At 39.9% G+C, this 26,696-nt stretch overlaps 1 protein-coding gene across 4 annotated transcripts in view; it reads left to right on the forward strand.

The window, feature by feature from the left end:
• Window positions 1-26,696, forward strand: part of PLGRKT (plasminogen receptor with a C-terminal lysine) — a 51,528-nt gene that overhangs the window by 13,094 nt on the left and 11,738 nt on the right. For 3 of the 4 annotated variants that reach the window (XM_025281543.3, XM_025281545.3, XM_025281544.3), the window contains exons 2-3: window positions 1,412-1,539; window positions 3,498-3,584. In XM_025281543.3, coding sequence (XP_025137328.2) covers window positions 3,504-3,584 — 81 coding nt within the window. In that variant the 5' untranslated portion in view covers window positions 1,412-1,539; window positions 3,498-3,503. The remainder of the gene's footprint in view (window positions 1-1,411; window positions 1,540-3,497; window positions 3,585-26,696) is intronic. The other variant, XM_025281546.3, reaches the window with a different exon arrangement.

The following is a 26,696-nucleotide window of genomic DNA, read 5'->3' on the forward strand; positions in this document are numbered from 1 at the left end:
TTTCTTCAATTTAAGTCTGAATTTGGCAATAAGGAGTTCATGATCTGAGCCACAGTCAGTTCCCAATCTTGTTTCTCCTGACTGTATAGAATTTCTCCATCTTTGGCTGCAAAGAATATAATCAGTCTGATTTCGGTATTGACCATCTGGTGATGTCCATGTGTAGAGTCTTCTCTTGTGTTGTTGGAAGAGGGTGTTTGCTATGACCAGTGCGTTCTGTTGGCAAAACTCTATTAGCCTTTGCCATGCTTCATTCCATACTCCAAGGCCAAATTTGCCTGTTACTATAGGTATCTCTTGACTTCCTACTTTTGCATTCCAGTCCCCTATAATGAAAAGGACATCAGTTTTGCACGTTAATTCTAGAAGGTCTTATAGATCTTCCTAGAACCGTTCAAATTCAGCTTCTTCAGCACTACTGGTTGGGGCATAGACTTGGATTACTGTGATACTGAATGGTTTGCCTTGGGAATGAACAGAGATTATTCTGTTGTTTTTGTGATTGCATCCAAGTACTACTGCATTTCGGACTCTCTTGTTTACTATGATGGCTACTCCATTTCTTGTAAGGGATTCTTGCCCACAGTAGTAGATATAATGGTCATCTGAGTTAAATGCACCCATTCCAGTCCATTTTAGTTCACTGATTCCTAAAATGTTGGTGTTCACTCTTGCCATCTCCTGTTTGACCCCTTCCAATTTGCCTTGATTCACGGACCTAACGTCCCAGGGTCCTATGCAATATTGCTCTTTATACCATCGGACTTACTTCCATCACCAGCCACATCCACAACTGGGTGTTATTTTTGCTATGGCTCCGTCTCTTCATTCTTTCTGGAGTTATTTCTCCACTGATCTCCCGTAGCATATTGGGTACCTACTGACCTGGGGAGTTCATCTTTCAGTCCTATCTTTTTGGCTTTTCATGCTATTCGTGGGGTTCTCAAGGCAAGAATATTGAAGTGGTTTGCCATTCCCTTTTCCAGTGGACCACCTTTGTCAGAACTCTCCACCATGACCCGTCCATCTTGTGTGGCCCTACACAGCCTGGCTCATAGTTTCATTGAGTTAGAGAAGGCTGTGTCCATGAGATCATCACATCAGTCTATGTCTACCTAGTATAGTACAGTACTATATACCTGATCGTGTTAGTGGATACCTAGGCTAACTCTGTTGGACTTACAAACAAATTGGACTTACAAACGTCCTCTTGGAATAGAGTCTGTTTGTATGTAGGGGACATACTGTATATATTTTGTGAGTTGGAGAATGAAAGCTGAGAGTATTCTGGACACCTTAAGGAATCTGCCAGACTTTGGAAAATGGCTTTGTTAGGGTCGGAAAAGAGGGGAAGGTAGAGAATACTGAACTCCAGGGCACAGTTCACAAGGTGTGGTGTACTCGTTTTCAGGTGTGGTCTCCTTTGGGAACTACAGGGAAGCTATTCTTCCTGCTTAGCTTCTACCTGTAACCTGTGGGAATATCCCCTGATATATCCAAACTACAGTCCAGACTGAAGAAGGCAAGGCCAAGAAAGAGGTAAGCCGAAGTCCTAACTTTCCAGATAGTTTCTCTTCCCTAGATGAGGACTGTAACTCCACTTCAAAGGAGAGTCCACCCCCTTATAAATAGAAGCACTCTATGGGACCCAACTCTGACATACAGGGTGTGTGCGGGTGTGGTGTGGGTGTGGGTGTGTACGTGTGTGTGTGTGTGTGTGTGTAAATAGGATTAGAGGACAGCTATTTTCTTGATAAATGTTTGCTGCATATGTAAAAATTCAATTATCTACTCCTACGTGCAAAAGAAAAATAAGAAATGGCAACTGTTTGAGCTACACTTTCTCTTGTATCATGCTTTCTGCAACATTTGTGGGAAAGAGACACCCTGGGGACTGCCAAAATGGGTAATATATTGCTTCTGCCTTCAGGCAAGTTCTGCTCTGCTGTTGGAGACAATGGACATGGGGCTGTAAAAATGGAGAAAAGAGAGAACTTCTGCTAGATCTCTCCACCTTACTGGGTGGCTGTGCCTCTGGTCACAGGATGGAGTAGGACAGCAGCTGAGGGATGGGGTGGGTAGGGAAATCTCATGACTTCCCAGGCCTGTTCAGGATTGTGCCTCTCCTCCTCTGGCTCAGCTTATTATGCCTAACATTGAAGCTGATTGTGGCTTGGAGCCTCCTATAAATCCATGGTGTGTCTCTGGCCAAAATACAGGGAAGCTACTGATGTCTGGCGTGTAATATCTACTCACTTGGAGCCCCATTAGCAGGGATAACCCATTATGTCTGGCATGAAATGCCCTCCCTCTTCCTTCATCTTCTCACCAGTTAAGCTAAAACCCACGTGTTTTTGTGTTTTTGTTTTTTTGTTTTTTTTTCTGAGGATATGGAAAATAGGAGCTCTGCCCAGGGTTCCCACAGAATATTGTGAATCCTGGGTAGAAAGCATTAAGAATGACCACTCTGAGCTGAGGTTCACTAAGTGCTCAATGGCTTCCCAAAGAGAATCAGCAACATTGTTGAGGAGGGTAGAGGAGTCATAACCTTCCTGAACTTTGTAGTGTTCTGAAGGCAGAATCAACAACTAACTGAGGTCTTCTGTAACTACCCAGTTGACTTAAGAACAAAATACTGAGTTCTGGACCATCTAGAATTGCCAGGCTACTTAAGAACTTCTTAAGTAAGATAAATAGGATAGATGATACCAAGTATTCATTTAAAATTTGTGTTTCCCAAGACATTTAAGTATCCTTAGGTTTTCCCCATTTTGAGAACTTTAATAGTAACTTAATAAGAAAAAAATGAGGCTAGAGGACAATGGCCAATGGATGTTAGCAATGGGTGGATGGAAATAGAAAAACTGGGTAAGAGAGGGAAAAGGACTGTAGGAAGAGTATTGATATAGTAACCTTGATACACTTAAAGCATAAACGCAAACAGCACAGAGAAATCAGTGTTCTAGGTGTGCAATGCATCTTCTAAGTTACCCCTCATCAGAAGCAAAAGTTCTGTCATCCAACTATACAGAAGGTAAGAGAGTAGATGGTATTCACCCTGCCCCTCATTAAAAAGGAGAGAGTTTGTTTGTTTTTGTGTGTTTAGTTCTTCCAGATATACAGTGGGAAGAAAAATCAGGAAATATGAACCTATAGAACAGGAAAGGATTTTGGAAATCACCTGGTTGTTAGCTGTGCTTGTGTAGGTAAACAATGGCCGGGGGCATTATTCTGTCACTCTAAGGCACTGCTGTACACTCTAAGCAAGTATCTTTTCCTGCTTTATGAAAACTAAAAGCAAGAAAAGACTGCTGGTTAAGTCTGTCCAAGATCAGACAGCTAGTTAGGAGCCAAGACTAGAATCCATAATGTGTTCCAGGTCAGAAAATTTTCCTTTTTTTTAAATTTTGTCTTAAGCTCATGGTAGCCTGAAAAATAGAGCATGTGAGGATGCATGTAGAATACACTGCTTTAAACTTTGCTTTTTTACATTTTAGGTCAAGATGGGGTTTATATTTTCAAAGTCTATGAATGAGAACATGAAAAGCCAACAGGAGTTCATGCTTATGAATTCCCGACTTCAGGTACATTAAAAAAAAAAAAGTTTACGTTGTTACAGTGCTTAAAGTTTCTGTCACGTGTGTTTCAGTGCTATGTTCTCCTTAACCTCCCCAAATGTAAAATGCTCTTGGTGCTCTACCCTCAAAGACAAGATGAAATGGACTACTAATTATCTGGTGAATGGACTTGTTTAAATCTTTAATCTAGATACCTAATGTAAAAATTTCCATAAAGAAGGAAAAGATAACTGCTTACAGAGTGTATGGCAAACAGAATAATGCCCCTCCTCCCCACCAAACGATGTCTGCATCCTAACCCCCTGTCAGTATGTTATTTTACAGTGTGAGTAAGCTAATGAGTTTGTAGGGGCAGATCCTGGATTATCCTGGTTTTTCCGGATGGGTCCAATGTAATCATAAAGGTCCTTATAAGGGAAAGAGGGAGGCAGGAGGATCAGAGTTAGAGAGAGAGAGAAATTTGCAGATGCTATGCTGCTGAGTTTGAAGATGGAGTAAAACGTTCAGGCAGCCTCTAGAAACTGGAAAAGGTAAGGATATAGATTCTCTCCTAGAACCTCCAGAGGGAATGCCATCCTTCCAGTCCATTCTGAACTTCTGACCTCCAGAACTAGAAGGCAATAAATTTGTGTTGTTCCCAATTTGGGGAGATCCCCTAGAGAGGGGAATGTCTGTCCACTCCAGTATTCTGGCCTGGAGAATTCCATGGACAGAGGAGCCTGGCAGGCTATAGTCCACAGGGCTGCAAAGAATCAGACATGACTGAGAAACTTTCACTTTTCAAGCCACTGTTTGATAATTTTTTATAGCAACAATAAATTTTAATAGAGTATGAACACTTGACACTGGATTTATACAATGGCTGCTGCTAAGTCACTTCAGTCATGTCCGACTCTGTGCAACCCCATAGACGGGAGCCCACCAGGCTCCCCCGTCCTTGGGATTCTCCAGGCAAGAACACTGGAGTGGGTTGCCATTTCCTTCTCCAGTGCATGAAAGTGAAAAATGAAAGTGAAGTTGCTCGGTCGTGTCTGACTCTTAGCAACCCCTTGGACTGCAGCCTACCAGGCTCCTCTGCCTAAGGGATTTTCCAGGCAAGAGTACTGGAGTGGGTTGCCATTGCCTTCTCCGATACAATGGCTAGATAAAAAGATCAAAGCAAAGTAGAAGATTGTCTAGTTGCCTAATATACGTTATTAAAAAGTATTTTAAAATGTACATCAGATACATGTATATGTACAGCTGAGTCCCTTTGCTGTTCACCTGGAACTACTACAACATTGTTAATCAGCTAAACCCCAATACAAAATAAAACATTTAAAGTTTGAAAAAAAATGTTATATGTCAAAATCAAGTATTAAATGTTTGACTGAAGTTATTTTCCTAAGATTTCTAACAAAGATCTCTAGGCCTCTGCGGTTCATTATAGCCCTAGGAGCAGATGGTCCTATTGTGAGACATATAGTGACTGGTTAAAAGTGAGAACTAAAGCAAGGCCGCCTGGGTTTGAATCCCACTTCTCCCTCCTGACTCACTGTGTGGCTTGTGCTTCAGTCTCCTAACCTGTAAACTGGAGGCGATAATCTAGCCATTGCTGTGGTCATTATTATTATGATAAGAGTGTTTTCTACAAGATAAAGATTTCTCTGGGGAGAATGGAACTGTTGCAAAGAATGGGCAACTGAACTATTTAACAGAGTAAAGTGACCGAGAAGTGACCAAACATTAGGTTTATGAACCAACAGAGTATGTTACATACTCAGAGAGTCCTTGTCCAAGACCTCTGGAAATTATAGGGCTTTTTACAGAAGTCAGTGTTTGTGAAGGTAAGCTAAGAGATTAGCCTATTACTATTCCATGGATGCTGGCAGAACACAGGAGACACCTATGTGTAACAGAGGCCTTTTTTTGACTCACAGCACAGTAAGAGGAGAAGCGTGAGGTTCATGTCAATTCCTCATGCTTCTCAAGTCTGATGGAGGTGACATTGATGGGTTCACATGGGTGCTGTGCACTCAGTGGGTTGTGCCACCCTTGAGGAACACTGGGCTTGGGGAATCTACTGCTTTTCTAGTGAGTGGGGAGCTGGTGGAGTTGAGGTGGGGAGAACTTCATAACTCCTTCCTCAAGGAAAACCTCAAGAAATGGCCTGAACAAACAGTAGTCTGGGCCGTGCATTCTTGGCCTATTCAGGCCCATGGTAGATTGCCCCTCAGTGTGACTGACCAGAGCATTGAGAACAGCCTTGACTTCTGCCCACTATAGTTGGCACTGAGGTCAAACTGGCAGGAGTACTGTCGGCACCATTAGTTTTCAGCTTAGCTGAACCAAAGGTGAACCAGGCCCAGGCATTTAGGACAAACTGTGAATCCGAAGGGCCTATTGAGCCAGTAGCTTTGCTCCAGGTGTCAGAGTAGGGGATAAAGTTTTCCCCAAAGTAGTAGTTTCTACTACTTTATGCAAAACCGAGATGACACTAGGGCCAAGCTAGCCACATCCTCAAATTTATTATTTTCATTTGATCAGCAAATGGGTACTTTCCTTGTATTTTCATGTCCTAGTTGATCCACTCAAAAATGGGGATGTCAGACCTGAGAGTTACAAATTCTCTAGGGGTTTAGGTTTTTAACAGGAGCTCAGTAATAGGCCAATTAACTGCCTCCCTGTTTTTTTTTTTGAAAGTAGTTCAGTTCAGTCGCTCAATCGTGTCTGACTCTTTGCGACCCCATGAATCACAGCACGCCAGGCCTCCCTGTCCATCACCAACTCCCGGAGTTCACTCAAACTCACGTCCATCGAGTCAGTGATGCCATCCAGCCATCTCATCCTCTGTTGTCCCCTTCTCCTCCTGCCCCCAATCCCTCCCAGCATCAGAGTCTTTTCCAATGAGTCAACTAGAGAATTGTTTTATTTGGTGGGAATGTTTAGGACTCTAAGTCCGGGAGACAGCATCTTATAGCTCTGAGAAAACTGCTCCAAGGAAGCAGGGGGGAACTCAGGCTATATACAAATTTGCAACAAAGGGAGCAAAAGTGCCTCCCTTTTTGAAAGGGGTATGTTATGGGTTTGGATCTCATCCCACCCCCAAATTCTTATGTTAAAATCCAAACCCCTATTAACCTCAGAATGTGATCTTATTTGGAGGTAAGAGTCTCTACAGAGGTAATCTAGTTAAAATGAAGTCATTAGGGTGGTGGCTCTAATCCAGTATGACAGCTATAAAATTTGGACACAAAGACATGCATACAGGGAGAATGTCATGTGACTAGGAAGACAGTCCTGAAACAGAGCCTTCTTTCACAGCCCTTACAAGGTACCAACCCTGCTAACACCCTAACTTTGGACTTCTAGCCTCCAAAGCTGAGACAGTTTATTTCTGTCGCTGAAGCCATCCAGTTTGTTGTACCTTGCCATGGCAGCCCAGAAAACTAACACAGGATGCATTTTGGTGCCTGTGTCCAGTATGTGGCACTGCTTGTATTGGGCAGTGGCTTCTGGAGATGGCTGGGATTTTCTATTTTTGTCTCTGTTGAATATATTGTTTCTATTGGACCTCTTGGAAGGGGTCAGAGAATTCCTCAATGGGAGAATGTCCTCTCGTCACCATGAACATTTACAATAAAAGCAAGTAAAACAAAGAACATTATACATTTATATTCAGGGGACACAACTGCAGTTATGTTGAATCAGTCCAGTGTATTTTAATTTTCTTTTCTCACTGCAAACTGCTCAAACCCTATCAGCTGTACTTTGCTCTATGGGAACAAAGACCAAAGGTTTTAACATAGGTACTTCAGGGGTTATCATGATAGTTTCAGGAAATTAGGCTATTTCCCAGCTGGGGAAGATAGGAAATACAAATGTGTTTTTTCCCTTTGGTTTCTCATTCTGGAATTGGTACTGTTTCCTCCCCTGTGCTCTCCTGACCCCTAGAGAGCTCAGGGGCACCGTTCTTTTAGCCAACACTAGTGCCACTGCTCCGCCCTGCATCCTTAGCACTTTGGACCACCTTGGCACTTAGCACACGCTCCCTGCATGGGACCAAGTAGACATGGTGCCCATATCCAGCAGAGCCATAAACATTCAGTCCCTCCTCTCCCCTCCCTGAAGTTCCCTGGCACACTCAGCCATCTTCCCTGAAGCAGCTCAAGTTGGAGGAGAGGAGAAGGGAAAGAGCAGCTCAGAGCCAGTCAGCAAGGGTTTGACTTGACTCTCAATTTCAAAGGGCTTCCCACCACTGGACTCCACAAACAAATATCTGATGTATTTAGTCTGTGCAGAGTTCTATATCCTAAAGGCTGACACCACTATTTCAGCTTTATGGAACCCCTGACCCAACAGCCGCAGCCACATTGCATGCCTTTTGGCTGGGGAGGGGGGCTTGCTGCCCCACTGATGTCATGATAACATCCTTTCCTTCTCCTACTCCAGAGAAGAATGTGCCACAACCAAAGCACCATCTGGGAGTCTTGTTTGGACCCTACATTTTGCTTCTCAGGCTCACTTAACACACAAGACAATGAGAGATCTTTATTCTACCCTCCTACTTCCACCACCACTTGTGCAAAAGCATTTGCTTCCAGATCTCAGGGAGCTTTCTGATACCCTCTAACCCAACCAACAAGGGCCCTTCTCCTGTGTCTTCCAGAAAGTGAAAGTGAAAGTGAAGTCGCTCAGTCGTGTCCGACTCTTTGCGACCCCATGGACTGTAGCCTACCAGGCTCCTTTGTCCATGGGATTTTCCAGGTAATAGTACTGGAGTGGATTGCCATTTCCTTCTCCAAGAAGGAAGATGGTGTCTTCCAGAATACCATCTCTATCAGCACCTTATCTTTGTCCCCAAACTGGCAGGCTCCATGAAAGGTCTAGAATTTTACTCTACTTGCAAGTTAACAAGTTAGCCTGCTATTGTTTCACAGATGCTGGCAGAAGCCTTGGTCCCAGCACAGCAAGCAGCATGAGCATAGTGTTGCTGCTAGTTTTCTCTGCGCTCCATGGAAGCCCCATGGAAGGTGGGCCTTGTTGGATGTTGAGGTGGATGCGGGGGTTTGTGACATAGGTGAAGAACAATGAGCTTATAGAATCTATCACTTTTATCATGAATGGTGAGCAAGGCTGCTCTCTGACTGGGAAGAGATGTTGCTTCATCCCTCAAAGTTGCTCACTGCAAACACAACCCTGACAAATGGCTTGGTCAAAGAGCAGGGCCTCTATCCTTGACCTACTCAGCAAGAATGCTCAGGTCAATGGCAGATTGATTTCTTCCAACACATGTGTTGGTTAGGATGGTAGTTTTTCCTTGTTGACCAGGATATACTTTACTATTTTACTTTTAATTTTATGGAGAATAACAAAAAATAGTGTAGATCAACACAGTTGAAGCAGCCTTCCAACACTAAAGCTGCCTGAGTTTTCATCCTAACTGGGGCAGCCAAGGGAGAGGCATACTCATTTGTAGCAGTTTGGGAAGATCGTCTTGGTCCTTAAATGCTTCACATTTAAAGGAATTACACATCTAGCATCATTTTAAGACTTGGAGCTATTTCTTTTTAAATAAGAAACATAATGGCATATTATATATATATGAGAATATGTTTGTAAATTATGAAGCATAATAAAATGAACATGGATGAGTCCATGACTAAATTGAATAATTATATTATCACAATACCCCTGAAGCTACCTATGGGTTCTTCCCTACATGCTGAATGAACCCAGACAGCTAAAGCTAGACTGGAATGTCCCAGAGTCCATAAAACTAAGCATGGCTCTGAAAATGGAAGAAATGGGTCCCTAGGGTGGGAGATGACATGAAAATTCTTCAAAGGGGAGGTTTAAGAAACCCCAATTAAAACACTTGGCCTACTAATATCTCTAGTCTGTGATGGCATGTCTCTTGGCTCTTTTCCTATTTAATGGCACTTCAATTAAAAAGGATAAATAGAAGAAATAAAGCAACACATTTATTTAAAAGAAGCCTAATAACTAGAATCGTTTTCCCAGTGGGTTTTTTTTTAAGTTCTACTTTTTTGGTTAAAAAAAAAGATAAATCATAACTTGATAATTCCACATTATTGGTGTTTTTCTTTCAGAAGAAAGGACCAGAATTAGAGATTCAGCTACATCTTATACCACTGTCAAGGTTCCCAACTCTGGCTGCATTCAGATTCAGATTCGATTCAGGGGGTCTTTTGAATGTACAAGTCCCACCCCAGACTAATCAGATTTCTTCATGGCCAGGCATGTAGTTGTATTAAGCTCTTCAAGGGACTATAATCCACAGCCTGGGTTGAGAACCTTTGCTCTTTCCTTTTGCTACATAACTGTAATTGGTGATTGGCAGTGACAATATAGCATACATTGGTGATAAAGCCAAATATGTTTTCAGTTTAAGCAAGTTAATCATTAAGTTAAATCAATCACTGGAGTCTGGTTAATAAACATTTATAAAAGTCTTCAGATCAAAAAGATTGCTTTTTTGTTTACAAATTGGTTGCAGTTGAGCTGAGGAGAATTCACACTACTCAATTTAATGTTTTCAGATCATCAGCAAAAGTCAGTTTCTCACTCCTTTTCTAGCCTCTGTTACTGCAGATAGTGAATGGATGGCTGTACTCAGCCAGGTATCTCAGGTAAAAATGAATACGTTCTTAAAAATGCCAATAGATGGCACACCTAAATCAATTATATATGACCTAGTGTTAGTTGCTTAGTCATGTCCAACTCTTTGTGACCCCGTGGACCATAGCCCACCAGGCTCCTCCATCTATGGATTCTCCAGGCAAGAATACTGGAGTGGGTTGCCATTTCCTTTTCCAGGGGATCTTCCCAATGCAGGAATCGAACCCAGGTCTCCCACATTGCAGGCAGGCTCTTTACCATCTGAGCTGCCAGGGAAGCCCATGATATATGATCTAAGTGGCCAGAAAAGCATTTTGGTATTTTTAAAATAGGATAGAAACTACAAGGACAAAGCAGAAAAAAAGGAGGGAAGAAAAGATTCCATGGGTCCTTGCTGTTCTGTAGTGTTTCTGTAGGCAAAGCAGTCATGGTCCATGTAAAGATTAGAGGGCAGTTTATTAATTGTTCACTAAGAGCAGGCAACAAACTAATGACAAAAAAATTACACAAGAGCCAGCCTTTGACCTGTAAGTCTGTATAGCATTTGGTGTGAAGAAAATGAGGTATAGATACAAAGCAAAAATATAGTTATTTAATATATATGAAATTATGTGTTACATGCTAAGCAGGATTCAGACATGTAAAAGGTACAGGCTCTATATTCAAGGAACTTCTCATCTTATTTGGTGGGAAGATGGTGAGGTATGCTGCAAATAACCAGATATTTGTGGTATGAATGTGGCAGGCAGAATAAAGACCCTGTAAAGATGTCTACACCCTAATCCCTGAAACTTATGGATATATTACTTTATATGGCAAACGGACTATTGCAGATGTGACTCAGGGAATAGACTTTGAGGTGAGAAAATTATCTTGGATTATCAATGTGGACCCAATCTAAACACACAAATTCTTAGAAGTAGAGAGTTAAAGACCAAAGAGTCAGAGAGATGTGATGTTTCTGGCTTTGAAGATGGAGGAAGGCACCCCAGACAAGGAATGCAGGTTGCCTCTAGAAGCTGAGAAATGCTAGCGACAGATTCTCCTCTACACTCTCCAGAAAGGAACACAGCCCTGCAGACATTATGATTTTAGCCCATTCAGACCTGTGTTGGACTGCCAATGTTCACAAGTAAAGATAATAATCTGTATTGTTTTAAGCCATGGTTGTAATTTGTCTATACAATGGTATATGCTAGAGTTATTTTTACAATGTGAAATACAGTGTAGACTCAATAAATGCTTCTTCAAATATATAAAAATTAAAGCAGCAAATAAGAGCAAATAGCTTACGAAAAATTGAAATTGCTTAAATCCTTATAACTCCCATATCTATAATTCTTATGTCCTCCATCTGCTTTTTTTTTTTTTTTGGAGGTGAAAGCTGTACCAACATCTTAGAATAAGAAGGGCTTGATGTTCTAAGGAAAGCAAGAAAGTACAGTGTTTCCTTTGTAGAGAGTCCTGTGGTGACAAGGAACCCAAAATGTAGAGCAGGTACTGAAGAGGAGAGGAAAGCAGCCAACTCCATCTACAGCAAAAGGATAACCAAGTGGGAACTGGCTCAAGACGTTAGAAGTGTCAGGGGACTTAACCAAGAAGTACCTTGGAATAAGAGAAAGTGTGATTAACACAAGTTCACCCACAGTGGGAGCTATAAGGAAGGATACAGCAGCTTGATTCTACTGTCTTCATTCACAACTGTCTTCAACTTATTCCTCTGAAACTCATTTCTGGCATGTCCCCATCCTGGTTACCTGCTCTTAACCTCCCTCTTCTGAGATTCTTTTTTTTTTTTAATTGCAGTAAAACACACACAATATAAAATTCACCATTTTAAAGTGTGCAGTTCAGTGATGTTTAGTACATTCACAATGTTGTACAACTATCACTACTACTTGTTTCCATTACATTTCCCTCACCCCAAAAGGAAGCCCCATACCCATTAAGCAATCACTCCTCATTCTCCCATCCTTTCAGACCCTGGCAACCACTAATCTGCTTTCTGTCCTGATGGATTTGCCTGTTCTGGGCATTTCATGTATGTGGAATTATATAATATGTGGTCTTTTGTGTCAGGTTTATTTCAATTAGTGTAATCTTTTCAAGGTTCATCTGTGTTGTGTAATGAATCAGTACTTCATGCCTATTCATTCCATTGTATAAATATACAACATTTTGTTTATCCATTCACTGGTTTAAAGACAGTAATATTGTTTCCCCTTTGGCTATTGTGAATAGTGCTGCTTATAGAAATACTTGTACACATTTTTGTTTGAATACCTGCTTTTCAATTCCTCTGAGTATATATATCAGGAGTAGAATTGCTCAATCATGTATCAATTTTATGTTTAATTTATCCCAGAACCACACAGTGGCTTTACTATTTCACATTCCTATAACAATGTATCATGATTACCATTTCTCCACATCCTCACCAATACATGTTATTTTCCTTAAAAAAAAAAAAAATTCTAGCCATTCTGAGTGGGTTTACAGTGGTATCTTATTGTACTTTTGAATTTCCATAATGAGTAATAATCCCATTAAATATTATTCATGTGCTTATTGGCCATTTGTTTATCATCTCTGGGGAAATATCTCTTTTAGTTCTTTGCTCATTTCCAAATTGGATTGTTTGTCTTTTTCTTGTTGAGTTGTATGAGTTTATATATTTGGATAATCAATCCTTATCAGATATAAGATTTGTAAGTATTTTCTCCCATTCTGTGGGTTCTTTCTATTCTTGACAGTGTTCTTTGATACATACAAGTTTTAAATTTCAGTGAAGTCCAATTTATTTTTTCTCTTATTGCTTATGATTTTGGTATCATAATCTGAGAAAGTGTTGCCAAATCTAAGATCATTAAGATTTGCACCTGTGTTTTCTTCTGAGAGTTTTATAGTTTCAGCTTTTATATTTATGTTTGTGTTCCATTTTGAGTTCATTTTTTGTATATGGTATGAAGTAAGAGTCCATTTTCATTCTTTTGAATGTGAATATCCAGTTACCTGAATATAAAGTTTATTCTTTATAAACATGAAGTTAGATACTGTGCAGTAAAGATTAGGAATCTCATAGTTAAGGCTGTTACTGGCTCAGATGAAGATGCTGTTCACCTGGGCCCAGGCCCTCTGAAATGAGCATCTTGACCTGTTAGTGATCTTCAAGTGCCTGAACTTCAAGACAGTGGTAAGCTGCTAGTGTTTTTTTTACTAAAGGCGGAATGAAGGGAAATAAGTTAACTATACTATGAAGGATTCGGTATAAATGCAAAGAATATACCTAAGGAATTTCCTAACTTTTAAAGAAACTTCTAAAAATGTTCAGCAAGTCTTCAAGTGTGGGACAAGATATTAATTTGTCTGAAATCCCTTAGAGGAGTTAATAAAAACACTAAGAATTCCTGTATATTGTCTATGTTGAGAAATGAAAAAAATAATTAATGAAAGTCATTGGTACCATAGACATTACCTTCTACAAAGACAAATAACAAAGAAGGGTCAAACCACCAAGTTGATCCTTTGCTGCCTAGCTCTTCCATGCTGACAGGTGGGTCCAAGACCCTTCCTACACTCAAATTCTCTAAGGGGAACACTGGTTTAGGTTTGTTCACAATCTTAAATGAGACCAATGAATCCAGTTATAGAGGATCAGGAAGCTTTTCCTTTTAGTTTCCTCCCTCATCTAGAATTCTATTTTCATAAATCTAATCAGAGTGAATTTTATTTTTCATTCTTCATTGCTTGAGCAAGAAGGAAGTATTTATTAACTCTTATTTATTTATCTAATTTATTTATTAATTCATTAAGTATATTCTTATTTATTAACTTATTTACTGAAAGTCCAGTATATACAGAGTTTTGGGCCCAAAACTATTAATTAAAAAATGATCCTATGGCTTTAATAATTATTTTTGCTTTCCTCTAAAATCTTCATAATGCATACAATGTATACACACCCAGACTTACCCCATTTATCTCAGAAATAATGTAAGGTAGGCTTGCTGTTAAAATCTTTAGACTTCTCATATGTGTCTTGTTTTCCTCATTTTCCTCCTTAAAGTAACTGAAAATATGGGGCAACAGGGGGAGAAGGATATTAGAGAGAAAAAATAACCCTATAAACATCCTTAATATTTAATGTAAGAGGGAAAGCTAAAATATCATTATTCTTGAATAAAGTTACTAAAATGCAGAATAAGAGTGAATCCAGATTTTAAGAAATGTTTTAGCTTGAGATAATATTATATTTGCAGAAAAGTTGCTAAACCATCAATAGGAGAGAGTTTACGTATACCCTTTGTTCAGCTTTCTTCAATACTAACAATTTATAAAATCATAGTACAGTGACCAAAACCAGCAAATTAACATCAGTACAATACTGTTGACTAAATTACTGATCTTTCTGAAATTTCACCAGGTTTTCTCCTAATATTCCTTTTGTGTTTCAGGGATCCAAGATCTCATATTGCATTTAACTGTTGTTTCTTCTTAAACTCCTTTGGTCTGTGACAGTTTCTCATTCTTTCCTTTGCTTCCATGATAAGTACTTTTTGTATAAGTACTGGTTATTTCATATAATTTCTCTCACTTTGGGTTTTTCCAACTTTTTCTCATGACTAGATTGAGTTTGTGCACTTTTTACACCTTATTTTTAAACCACAGAGCGCTGTTATGTCTTTCTCATTGCATCATATCAGAGAATACTGTTGGTAGGTCTTATTACTAGTAATGTTAAACTTTGGTCACTTGGTTAAGGGAAAGTTACTATTTTTTCTTATTGATAAATATCTTTGAAGAGATATGTTGAGAGTCTGTTACTGTCTTCTCCTCAAACTTTTGCCTACTGCTTTTAGCATCCATTGGTGGGATCTTACATGGAAAAATGATTATTGTGGTGTTTGCCTAATGGTAACTTTTTATTTCCTTCATTCAATTTATATTTGTTCACTGGAAAAGCTATCCCATCTCCATGTATTTATTTATTCACTTATTTATACCAATATGGTTGTATGGACATATTATTCTGTGGGTTATAATTTAGTACCATGATTATTTATTTTATGGCTGAAGTTATTTTGACTATTGGGAATTCCTTCCAGTTGATTCCTATGTCCCTTTGGCATATCCCATCATTTTTTGCTCATTTTCTGTGATCATAAGTTAGTTCATATATATCGTTCCTGTCCCAGGCCTGGAATTAATCACTCATTCAAAGAGTCCTGGTTTTTAGAAAATGGTGTTTAGAAACCAAGATCTGGGCTCTAAGTGACTTACTGCTGTGGTCATTATTCCTAGATCCTTTCAGCAAAGACATGTATTTATATACCAACCCATGGATATACACAGACTTACACATAGAAGTATTTCATATTCTAAAGCATGAGTTCATACTGATACATCTAATTCCAGTGCATTATGATGTTTCATTCTGGCCTTTCCTTCTTCTTTATATTTAAGTTTTTTTCTCAAACAGTGAAAAACCTGGCTCTCATTTTCTATAGTATATTCACTTCAATCCTAGTGGAAACATGAAATAGTTACAGGATTGCCAATACATATCCTGATGAGAAACAGGTTCACTAACCACAGAACATTATTTGCATGTTCTTTTCCCTTTTACACTGTCAAGTCAAGCTACTGATTTTCTGTAAATTAGATTTGTTCTTCCTAGGCTCCATCAGGGTGATTATTTCATTTGCAGTACAGTTATACTTTGTATTCTCTCCATATCCAGGTTGAGTTTAGTTACAAGGTAGGGGAGTATATGAAACAAAACAATGTTCTAATAATTAAAGCTACAAAATGATACACTCAAAGGAGCATCCCTCCGTCCTCATCCTTGCTAACCTATTCCTAATCTCCTCTTTATACATCCTTTCCCATGCTGTCTCTGTAGGTGTCTGATCTCCTAGTCTTTGGTTTACCCTTCCTGCATCTTTTGCACAATAGACTGACAGACGTGTATTTTCCTAATTCCCCTTCTTTTTTATGTGAAGGGTAGCATACTATTGATACCCTTTAGTACCTTGCTTTTTTCATTTAACAGTTTACCACGGGAATCATTCCAGTCAGTTCATAGAGCTGTTCCTCATTTCTAACAGTTGCATAATGCTCCATTGTGTGTATATATTGTAATTTATTCATATTATGTTTGGGCACTGTATTAGTTTCCTATTAGTATGACAAATTTTCAAGACACAAAATAATCTTATAGTTCTGGGATCCAGAAGTTTGAAATGGGTCTCATTGGAAGAAAATCAAGCTGTCAGCAGAGCTGCATTCCTTCTGGAAGATTTAGGGGAGAATCCTTTTCCTTGCTTTTTGTAGTTTCTAGAGGCTGCCCAAATTCCTTGGCTCATGTCACCTTCCTCCCTCTTTGAGCCAGAAGTGTAGCATCTTTCTAACTCTGACTCTCTTGCCTCTGTCTTTCACCAATGACACTTGCGATTACATTGGGCCAACCTGGATAATGCAGGATAATCTCCCCATCTCAAGTTCCTTAATTAATTACATCTGCCCATGGATTCTGAGCATTAGGACATGGACTTATTTTGGATAGAGGCAGTATTCTGCCTACCAGAAGTACTTAGATTATTTCCAATATTTTGCTGTTATAAATAGTGCTTCAGTGAATAACCTTGTGCTTTTTACATTTTTGTTGTGTTGGAGGTATACCATCAGACTAGAATTCCAGAAGTGGGATGACTGGGTCAAAGGCAGGTGCCTTATGGTTTTGTTAGGTATTGCCACTTAGGTATTTCCCTTCAGAAAGGTGATACCAGTTTGAGAATACCTATTTTCCCATAGTCTCTGCAACAGAATGTGTAGTCTTGCTTTTTAATTTTTGCCAATCTGATAAGCAAGAAATGGTACCTCAGTCTTGTTTTAATTTGCATTTCTTTAATTATGAGTAAACTTGAACATTTTCTCACATCTGAGGGCCATTTATATGTCTTGTTTTTGTGAATTATGTGTTCATGGGTTTTTTCCCTTGTCTCTCAGTTCTTTATACATTAGCAATATTGATCTCTTTTTTGTGGAATATATTGCAAATATTTTCTCCCAGATTGTCGTTTATCTTTTACTTTATCATGGGGTTTTTATGCTGTGAAAAAAATTTAAAAACTTTCATGTATTCAAATGAATAATCCTTTATTGCCTCTGCATTTTGAGTCTTTATTTTGAAAGCCTTTTCTTGTATTAAAGTTGAAGAGGCAGTCACCCATGTTTCCGTATGATATTTGTACAGCTTTATAGATTTTTAAAAACATTTAGATCCCTAATCTATTCAGATTATCTTTGGAACCTACTCAGGAAGGATTAATTTTACTTTAAATCAACAAATGATTAAATATTATTATAAGGAAATTACTTGATTCCTTGAGTTAGCTGGTCTTTATTATCAACTTATTAAAGACGTGTGTGTGTGTGTGTTTAATCCGAGTCGGGTCTGACTCTTTTGAGACCCTGTGGATTGTAGCCCTCCAGGCTGCTCTGTTCATGGGATTTCCCAGGCAAGACTACTTGGGTGGGTTGCCATTTCCTTCTCCATGGGATCTTCCCAACCCAGGGATTGCACCAATGTCTCCTGCATTGTAGGCAGATTCTTTACCACCTGAGCTACCAGGAAAGCCCTTATTAAAGCAATAAAAACCTGAATATAAACTACAAACTAGTAACCGAATATCTGGAACCAAAATAAAATAATAGATGAGAAAAAATGAAAAATTGTTAGTTAATCTAAATTTCCCTTTGAGAAAGCACATATCTGCTGCTGCTAAGTAAAAAGATTAATGTCGAAAGACCATATTAAAGTATAGAAGAAACTGCTTTGAGAAAGCAGTTTCATAAGTATGGTTATGAAAAAGTATTCATAATTATTTACACTTGCCTTAGTGAGATTTTAAAGCAAACATTATTTAACTGCTTAGAGCTAATTAAAAAAAAATCTGTACCTTTCACAGTAAGTATGCTGAAAATCAACAGGAGGTATAAGAAATACATAGAAGCCTTTTAAAATTTATTTAATATTATTATGAGATTTTCATTGTTCAAACCAGCTACTTATTATTAAGTAGATGGAAGGAGAAAAATAAATACTATTCATCAACCTGGGCTTCCCAGGTGGTTCAGGGGTAAGGAATATGTCTGCCCAGTAAGAGACATGGGTTCAATCCCTGGGTTCAGAAGATCCCATGGGGAAGGAAATGGCAATACACTCCAATATTTTTGACTGGGAAATCCCATGGACATAGGAGCCTGGTGGGCCCCTATGGGGTTGCAGAAGAGTTGGACACAACTTAGCGACTAAAAAACAAAAGCAGCAACAATTCATCAACCCCTGCCCCAACTTCTATCAACCAAGAGGGAAAATGAAAATGACAGAGTGTCTCTTTATTCTAACACTGCAAATAATTTTTCAAATCCATTAACTATTTTAATAAAGAAATATGTCAGTAATACTGGTAACTAATTTTTACTGAGTGCATACTAAATGCCAGCCACTATTCTGAGAATTTTATGTATTCTCATATTTTATTTCATGATAACTTAATAAGGCAATCCAATTATTATTCCCATTTTATAGATGAGGAACCTGAAGCACAGAGAGGTTAAGTAGCTTGCCTAGAGTCATGCTGTCAGTATACAGTGGAGCCAAGATTCAAACCAGCATTTGTACTATTACATAACTAACTGTAGCATTTGCATAGTGTTCAGCCTTTTTAAGTCCCATTTTGATTAAACCCTAGTTGGAAATGGCAACCCACTCCAGTGTTCTTGCCTGGAGAATCCCAGGGACAGGGGAGCCTCATGGACTTCCATCTATGGGGTCGCACAGAGTTGGACACGACTGAAGCGACTTAGCAGCAGGAGCTAGTTCCCCAGAACTGTTGTTCTAAGAGATTTGCTGCCTTTCCCCCGTCCGGATCTCACAGTACAGATGTCAGATTTCTGAGAAATCCGTTCAGTTCTGCCCAGGCCAGGCCAGCGTCTCACCTCTGTGCATTTTTGCAGCCAAGGAGGTTGGCCTAGGATTGCCCAGTTGAGGAGAAGATGCCCAAAACCTTTAGCATGCTAGCAGTGGGTAAGGGTGAGGTACATCCAAATTACTTGAGGCTTTCCAGCCAAACTTTCTTTCCTTTTAAATTTCAGTTCAAATTTTATACTTCCCGTTTGAATTTCAGTTCAAATTTTAATACCAAACCCAGTTAACTCACCAGCTTCAGCATGTCTTGGCTAGCTAAAAAATTGAGGATAGCTGAGATGGACAAAGCACAAAAATCAGTGCACATACCAGGACACCTATGAGGCTATCTGCTTCGTTTCATGGTTTGACAGTTAAGGGCCAAACTTACTCTTGCTTTGAAGCCACAGACCCTACCTTTGATTCTGGAGGACAGTCTCAAAAATCTGTGCCACTGATGACAGGTGATGCATGGAAGGCAGAGCTCCATCAACACCAGTTTCTCACTGCTTCTCACCAAAGCCTCTAAGAACTGGTCAATGTGACATCACCTTTGTTTCCTACACGTGACAAACTACTGTGGAGTTTTCTAACACAAAACCAAAGTATGCTACCCTCATGAGAAATATGATGATGTAGACAAAATTGGTATTGCAGTAGGTTATGACTTCCTTCTATTATCTTACACCCCACCACCACCCCCAACAATATTTTAGGACATCTTGGCTATTTCTTATTATACCCTAAGTAAACAAATGTCATCAATTGCAATTTTGTAGAAAGAAATCTTATTTTGATTTAGCACAAAATCAATATCATATTGCTTTATCCAGAGTTTACTCAAACCAATGATTTTAGGTAAACTTAGCATATTCAAAAGCAGAGACATTACTTTGCCAACTAAGGTCTGTCTAGTCAAGGCTATGGTTTTTCCAGTGATCATGTATGGATGTGAGAGTTGGACTGTGAAGAAGGCTGAGCGCCGAAGAATTGATGCTTTTGAACTGTGGTGTTGGAGAAGACTCTTGAGAGTCCCTTGGACTGCAAGGAGATCCAACCAGTCCATTCTGAAGGAGATCAGCCCTGGGTGTTCTTTGGAAGGAATTATGCTAAAGCTGAAACTCCAGTACTTTGGCCACCTCATGTGAAGAGTTGACTCATTGGAAAAGACTCTGATGCTGGGAGGGATAGGGGGCAGGAGGAAAAGTTGATGACAGAGGATGAGATGGCTAGACGGCATCACCGACTCGATGGACCTGAGTCTGAGAGAACTCCGGGAGTTGGTGATGGACAGGGAGGCCTGGCGTGCTGTGATTCATGGGGTCGCAAAGAGTCGGACATGACTGAGCGACTGAACTGAACTGAACTGAATGATCTTTACATACACAGCAACATTTAACCATCAGAGACAAATTTTAACATCTTTTGTGGTCAACATCTGTTCAGCAATTATTTTTCAGGCTATTAGGATATGCTATATATCCTTCGATTGCTATCCTTAGAAAATCTTGCTACTTTGATATTTAGGGTAGGGAGACTTAATAGTGTAAAAGAACAAATGTCCCTTTGTTACAATTTTCTGACAGTTGAGCATTATGTTAGTCAATAGATTTTTTTAAAGTCATTTTATATTTTGAAGACATTTAAAAATTCCTCTCCCAAAATATTCCCACTTGACATGAGATGTGGAAAGCATCACAGTAGATTCGATTGGCTTCATCATCCTTTGTTTCCTCCTCCCTGGGCTTGCCTTTACAAATATTACCTCTAAGTCTCACAATAACCTTGCAAGGAAGGTATTACTGGCTGCATTTTACAGGCTGAGAAAACTGTGGTATAGAGTTTCATGCTTGAGATCAGATAACTAGTATCCAAAGGAAGCTGATCATCTGGATCTCTCTGGATCCAAAGCCACAGACTCCAACTTGGTTGGTGAATTATGTAATACCACAGAGAATAAGCATTGTAGAGGAAGGGTGAGAATGATGTAATAGTATTCATTGTGCTCTTAGAGCCCATGGGGATAGAGGCCAGGCAGGAAGGTTCTCCAAACTCCACAGTCTGCCTCTTTGACCCTCTCTGCCTGAGCCCACTCTATCTGGCCTCACTTGTGGTCTTTCAGATCCTGAAACTGGTCTAACATCAGGCTGCCTTAATTCTGTCAACATGTCAGGTCATTCCCTGGCAATCCGTGGTTTTATAGGATAATTTTACATGGAAAAAGGCAAGAAAAATATTAACAAGAACTTAACTAGGTAGAGTGAGCAAATGAGCAAATGCTGGAATTCTAAATAAAAAACCCTCCTAGCCTGATTCAAATGAAGGCTGGCACCAGAGTTTCAGAACCTTCTAGAAAGCTTGCATTCAGTCCCCTGCATTTCCACAATGATTATCTGAACCAAAAGATTCCTTCTTAGTGCTGTGGCCATACTACACCACCCTTCCTGGTTATTTACATTTCAGACCCCTGAAAACTTCACCCTAGCTCCTTTCTCTTCCTTGATATTTCTCCTTGGCATCTCGGTTTTCCAGATGTACATTCTGGCTGGGAGTTTTCCATGGGCTCCGTCCCTCAGGGAAGGTCATTCCTACTCACTATGAAGCTATTTTCTCCACTTCATCTTCCTAATGGCTTGAGGTTACCTAGGAGAATGCCATCGTATCCTGCAATGTGTGCCAGGATCCCTTTGCTCCAAGAGCCAGAAGCAAACTCCTCTCACCTCCTGTTGATACTTTCTCCCTGGGCTCACTTTGAGTCACCCATTAATTTTCTATCTTTTTCAGGGAGCTCCCAGAGAGCAGCTCATCTGCAAAGCACGGATGATGGGTGCACCTAGCACTAAGCAATCAGAGTTCTCCTCAATTAGTGTACCCTCTCACCCACCTCTCCACGTTCTCTTTGATGACTCATAAGTCAGATATTGTCAGAGGAAATGACAGTCTTCCTGAAGTCTTTTAATCATCCCCTCAAAGCACAGGTCATTTTACACAGAATGAGAAAGAAAACTATCCAACTGACAGCTAGGAGCGGACTTGGCACTCTCAGCTAGTCCCTGGTATTCTCCTATGGAACATAAGCAGTTTCACAGATCACCACCATCAGGCATGACCACTCTGTAATTATGTTAGCAAACAAAGATATGAACATTGTCTAAACTGCAGAATGACTGAGCACCCTCAACCCTGACTAATATGAGTGCTGCTGCATCTTTACTATTTACCATTAGATCTGCTTGATTTTTTTTTACCTTCTAGATAAGAAGGCTTAAGAGCTCCAATCATGGGAAGTACTCCAACTTTGTGGCAGTACCCAGTGCAAATGATCTTTGAACCTCCCCCAAATCACTTGGCATAAGTCTATATGGTATAAATCTTTTTCTAATACCTTCTCACTGAGACTCCTCACAGTTCCCACAGTATGTGTCTCCTTCACTGCAGCAGGTCCATGACGTTTTTTGTTTTGTTTTTTTTTTTTTTAACCAGAGGCATGTTCCTGGTAGTCTTTAGCTGGAGGACACGGATATTATTATCATAATATGATAAGTATCTACTGTTTATTTAGCACTTACTATGTGCCTTAGCATTGTTCTAAACTTTTGTGTATATTAATACCTGTAAGAATTGATGTTTTTGAACTGTGGTGTTGGAGAAGACTCTTGAGAGTCCCTTGGACAGCAAGGAGATCCAACCAGTCCATCCTAAAGGAAATCAGTCCTGAATATTCATTGGAAGGACTGATGCTGAAGCTGAAACTCCAATACTTTGGCCACCTCATGCGAAGACCTGACTCATTGGAAAAGACCCTGATGCTGAGAAAGATTGAAGGTGGGAGGAGAAGGGGATGACAGAGGATGAGATGGTTGGATGGCATCATCGACTCAATGGACATGAGTCCGAGTAAACTCCAGGAGTTGGTGATGGACAGGGAGGCCTGGCGTGCAGCAGTCCATGGGGTCACAAAGAGTTGGACATGACTGAGCGACTGAACTGAGCTTAACTGAATCTTTGTTACACATCATGAAATAAGCATTATAATCCCATGTTGTTGATGAGGAAACTGAAGCACAGGGAGGTTGAATACATGATACTCCTGTTTCCCTGAAGAAGGACATTCCCTTTAAGTCTTTAAGCTGCAGAACAGGCCAATAAAACACTTCATTTGTCTATCATCTCTAGGACTGAAAGCTAGGCTATTTCCCTAGGAGAAGATCCTTTACTCTTGCCCATTTTAAGCCACAATATCAAGAGCTGGAGGGAAAGAGTAAAAGAGTGAGCTTGTTGCTAAAGAACATTTACTTTCTTCACTGTAAAACACGATCTCCTGCCAAGAACAATGATTTGATTTACACAGGTTTTATGATATTCTTCATGTAGCCTATGATACATGAACGCTTACTATGTGACAGGCATAGTTTCAGATGTTTACTAGTCAATATAATTAATCTCTCAGTCTTCATCACACTCAGTTTCTCAGCAACTCTTGACACAGTTGATCAGTGATCACTCCTTGAAGCACATTCTTTAGTTCCTTTCTGGGAAAGCACTTCTTGGTTCTCGTCCTATTTCCCTGACCACACCAGCTTAGACCCCTTTGCCTCCTCTTCTCCCTGATTCCTGTACATTCCTGGAGTGGCCCTGGTTCAGATCACACTTGTCCTCTCTTCTGCATCTACACCCACTTCCTAGGGGAGCTTGTCTAGTCTCATAATTTCAAACACCAGCTATGTAACTGATGACTTCAAATTTCTATTGGTAGCCCAGACTTTGGCTATAGCTAGACTGCCCACTTGACATAGCCACCTGTATATCCACAAACATCCCAGTTTAACATATGCAAACCCCAGTTCCTCATTCTGACCCCATTCTCATCCACCAAATCTACTCCTCCTACAGGCTTCTCCATCTCCATAAGTGGCACCAGTATGCTGTGCTCAGGCTACAAACCTGGGATCACTTCTTACTCTTCCCCTTCTCTCATATCCTTTTATTCAGTCCATCAGAAAACAAATTTCACTTCTAAATTCCAAACATTTCCACAATCCAACCACTTTCTATCTCCACTGCTATCACTCTACTCCAGCCCCCCATCTTTTCCTTGGATTAGTGCTACAGCCTCCCAGTGGCTTTCGCAGTTTTTACCCTGCTCCCTTACAACCTCTTATTTTCTTCTGAAGTATATCATAGACACAGTAAAGTGTACAGATCTTGTGTATAGAGGTCAATGAATTTCCAAATACATTTATGCCTATATAATTACCATCCAGATCAATATATATAACATTTGCAACCTAGGAGGCTTCCTTCTGCCTCTCCCACTGTTAAAAGCAGGCACTATCTGGATCTCTGCCTCCATAAATTAATTTTGCCATTTTTAATGCTTCATATATATGGGATCATCCTCTGGAGGAGGGCATGGCAACCTAGTCTAGTATTCTTGCCTGGAGAATCCCATGGAAGGAAGATCCTGAGGGGCTACAGCAAAGAGTTGGATAAGACTGAAGCAACCTAGTATGCACACATGCATATACAGAATCATACAGTGTGTATTCTTTTTTTTTTTTTTAAGTTCATGTCTGTGAGGTTTATCCACATTGTTACTTGTAGCAGTAATTAATTCTTTTTCCATGGTTTTTAGTATTCCATTATACAAATATATCATAATTTATGTATCCATCCTACTGTTAATGGATATTTAGATTGATTCATTTGGATCTATTATGAGCATTGCTGCTACGAGTGGTAAAAATATGTGCCCATGGCTTTTAGGTACATGATAGTCTTAAAAATCAGACTGCTCCGTTAAAATGTTAAACCACACTTCTGGCTCAGAGCTCTCCAGTAGCTTCCCATCTTCCTTAGAATTTTTACTGAAATCCCAGCAAAGGCCTACGAGACCTACACTGTACTTAAATAATATGGTCTACTTTCTAAAAACAGCAACATAAGATCTGATTAGAAAAACAGAATCATGTGTCCTTCCTTGTCTTACTGAATCAGAATCTGCTTTTAACACATCCCCAGATGATTCACATGCATGTTAGAGCTTGAGAAGCACTGCCCTGGGTGATCTATCTCTTGCAGTCACCTCTGACTGCACCTTCTATCACTTTCCCCCTTGTTCATTCCATTCTGGCCACACTTAGCTATTTGTTAGACACCCCAGACACGCTCCTCATTGAGAGGTGGTGTGAGCAGGACCTAGTCAACAGTTTCTTTTCCTGACCCAGTTGTAGGCCTATCATGTGATCTTAATTTCCTAGTATGGTATCTAACTTCTTTATACTCATAAAGAATGAACCCAGAGTATAATTGTAAGTGAAGGACATGGGAAGACTAAGATTAAGTAGTGGTGATGGGGATAAGGAAAGAAACAGATGTCAAGGGAAAAATACATATATAGCCAAGGACACACACACATACACACATATGATAGGCTGAAAGATTTTTCCACGTCAGAATAAATAGCTGCATAGGAATAATTATGATGATGATACAAATAACAGAAAAAAACAACCATTTTTCATTAAGTCTTGACTTGACCTGAAAGTGGAATTGACAGATCAAGGGGTAGGTGTATTTTAAATTTTAATGTTATTGTTTAGTCGCTAAGTCATGTCCAACTCTTTTGTGACCCCATAGACTATAACTAGCCAGGATCCTCTGTCCATGGGATATCCCAGGCAAGAATACTAGAGTTGCCTTTTCCTTCTCCAGGGGATCTTCCTGATCCAGAGACTGAACCCATGTCTGCTGCTTGGCAAGTGGATTTTTTACCACTGATCTACCTGGGAAGTCTACATTTTAATAGATGTTTCTGAATTCAGCCATGCTGTTGCTGCTGCTAAGTCTCATCAGTCATGTCCGACTCTGTGCGAAGCCCAACAGGCTCCCCCATCCCTGGGATTCTCCAGGCAAGAACACTGGAGTGGGTTGCCATTTCCTTCTCCAGTGCATGAAAGTGGAAAGTGAAAGTGAAGTCGCTCAGTCATGCCTGACTCAGCGACCCCATGGACTGCAGCTTACCAGGCTCCTCCGTCCATGGGATTTTCCAGGCAAGAGTACTGGAGTGTTGCCAGTACTGGAACACTGGCATTGTCTTCTCTGGCATTCGGCCATGGGGCTATATTATTTCTACATGCTATTCTCATTAAAAATGTAGTCCTCATGACAACCCAGTAAGGTAGTTACTATTATTTTCTATATTTTATAGATAAAGAAACTGAGCTACAGAGAAATTAAGTGATTTGCCCAAGGACACAGTGTTATAAGTGTGGCATTAGTACTCACTGCAGGCAGTCTGATTGCAGGACTTACACATTCTTAACCCTTTCATCATGCTCCTTCGTGCAACCATCACCACCATCCATCTTTTTCCATTTTCCCAACTGAAATTCTGTACTCATCAAACACTATCTCTCGACTCCCTCTCTCCCCAAACCCTGGCAATCATCATTCTACTTTCTGTCTCTATGAATTTGACTCCTCAGGGTACCTCATATTATTGGAGTTATATAATATTTGCTATT

This window comes from Bubalus bubalis, chromosome 3 (assembly GCF_019923935.1).
Source record: "Bubalus bubalis isolate 160015118507 breed Murrah chromosome 3, NDDB_SH_1, whole genome shotgun sequence".
NCBI classification, from domain to species: Eukaryota; Metazoa; Chordata; class Mammalia; order Artiodactyla; family Bovidae; genus Bubalus; species Bubalus bubalis.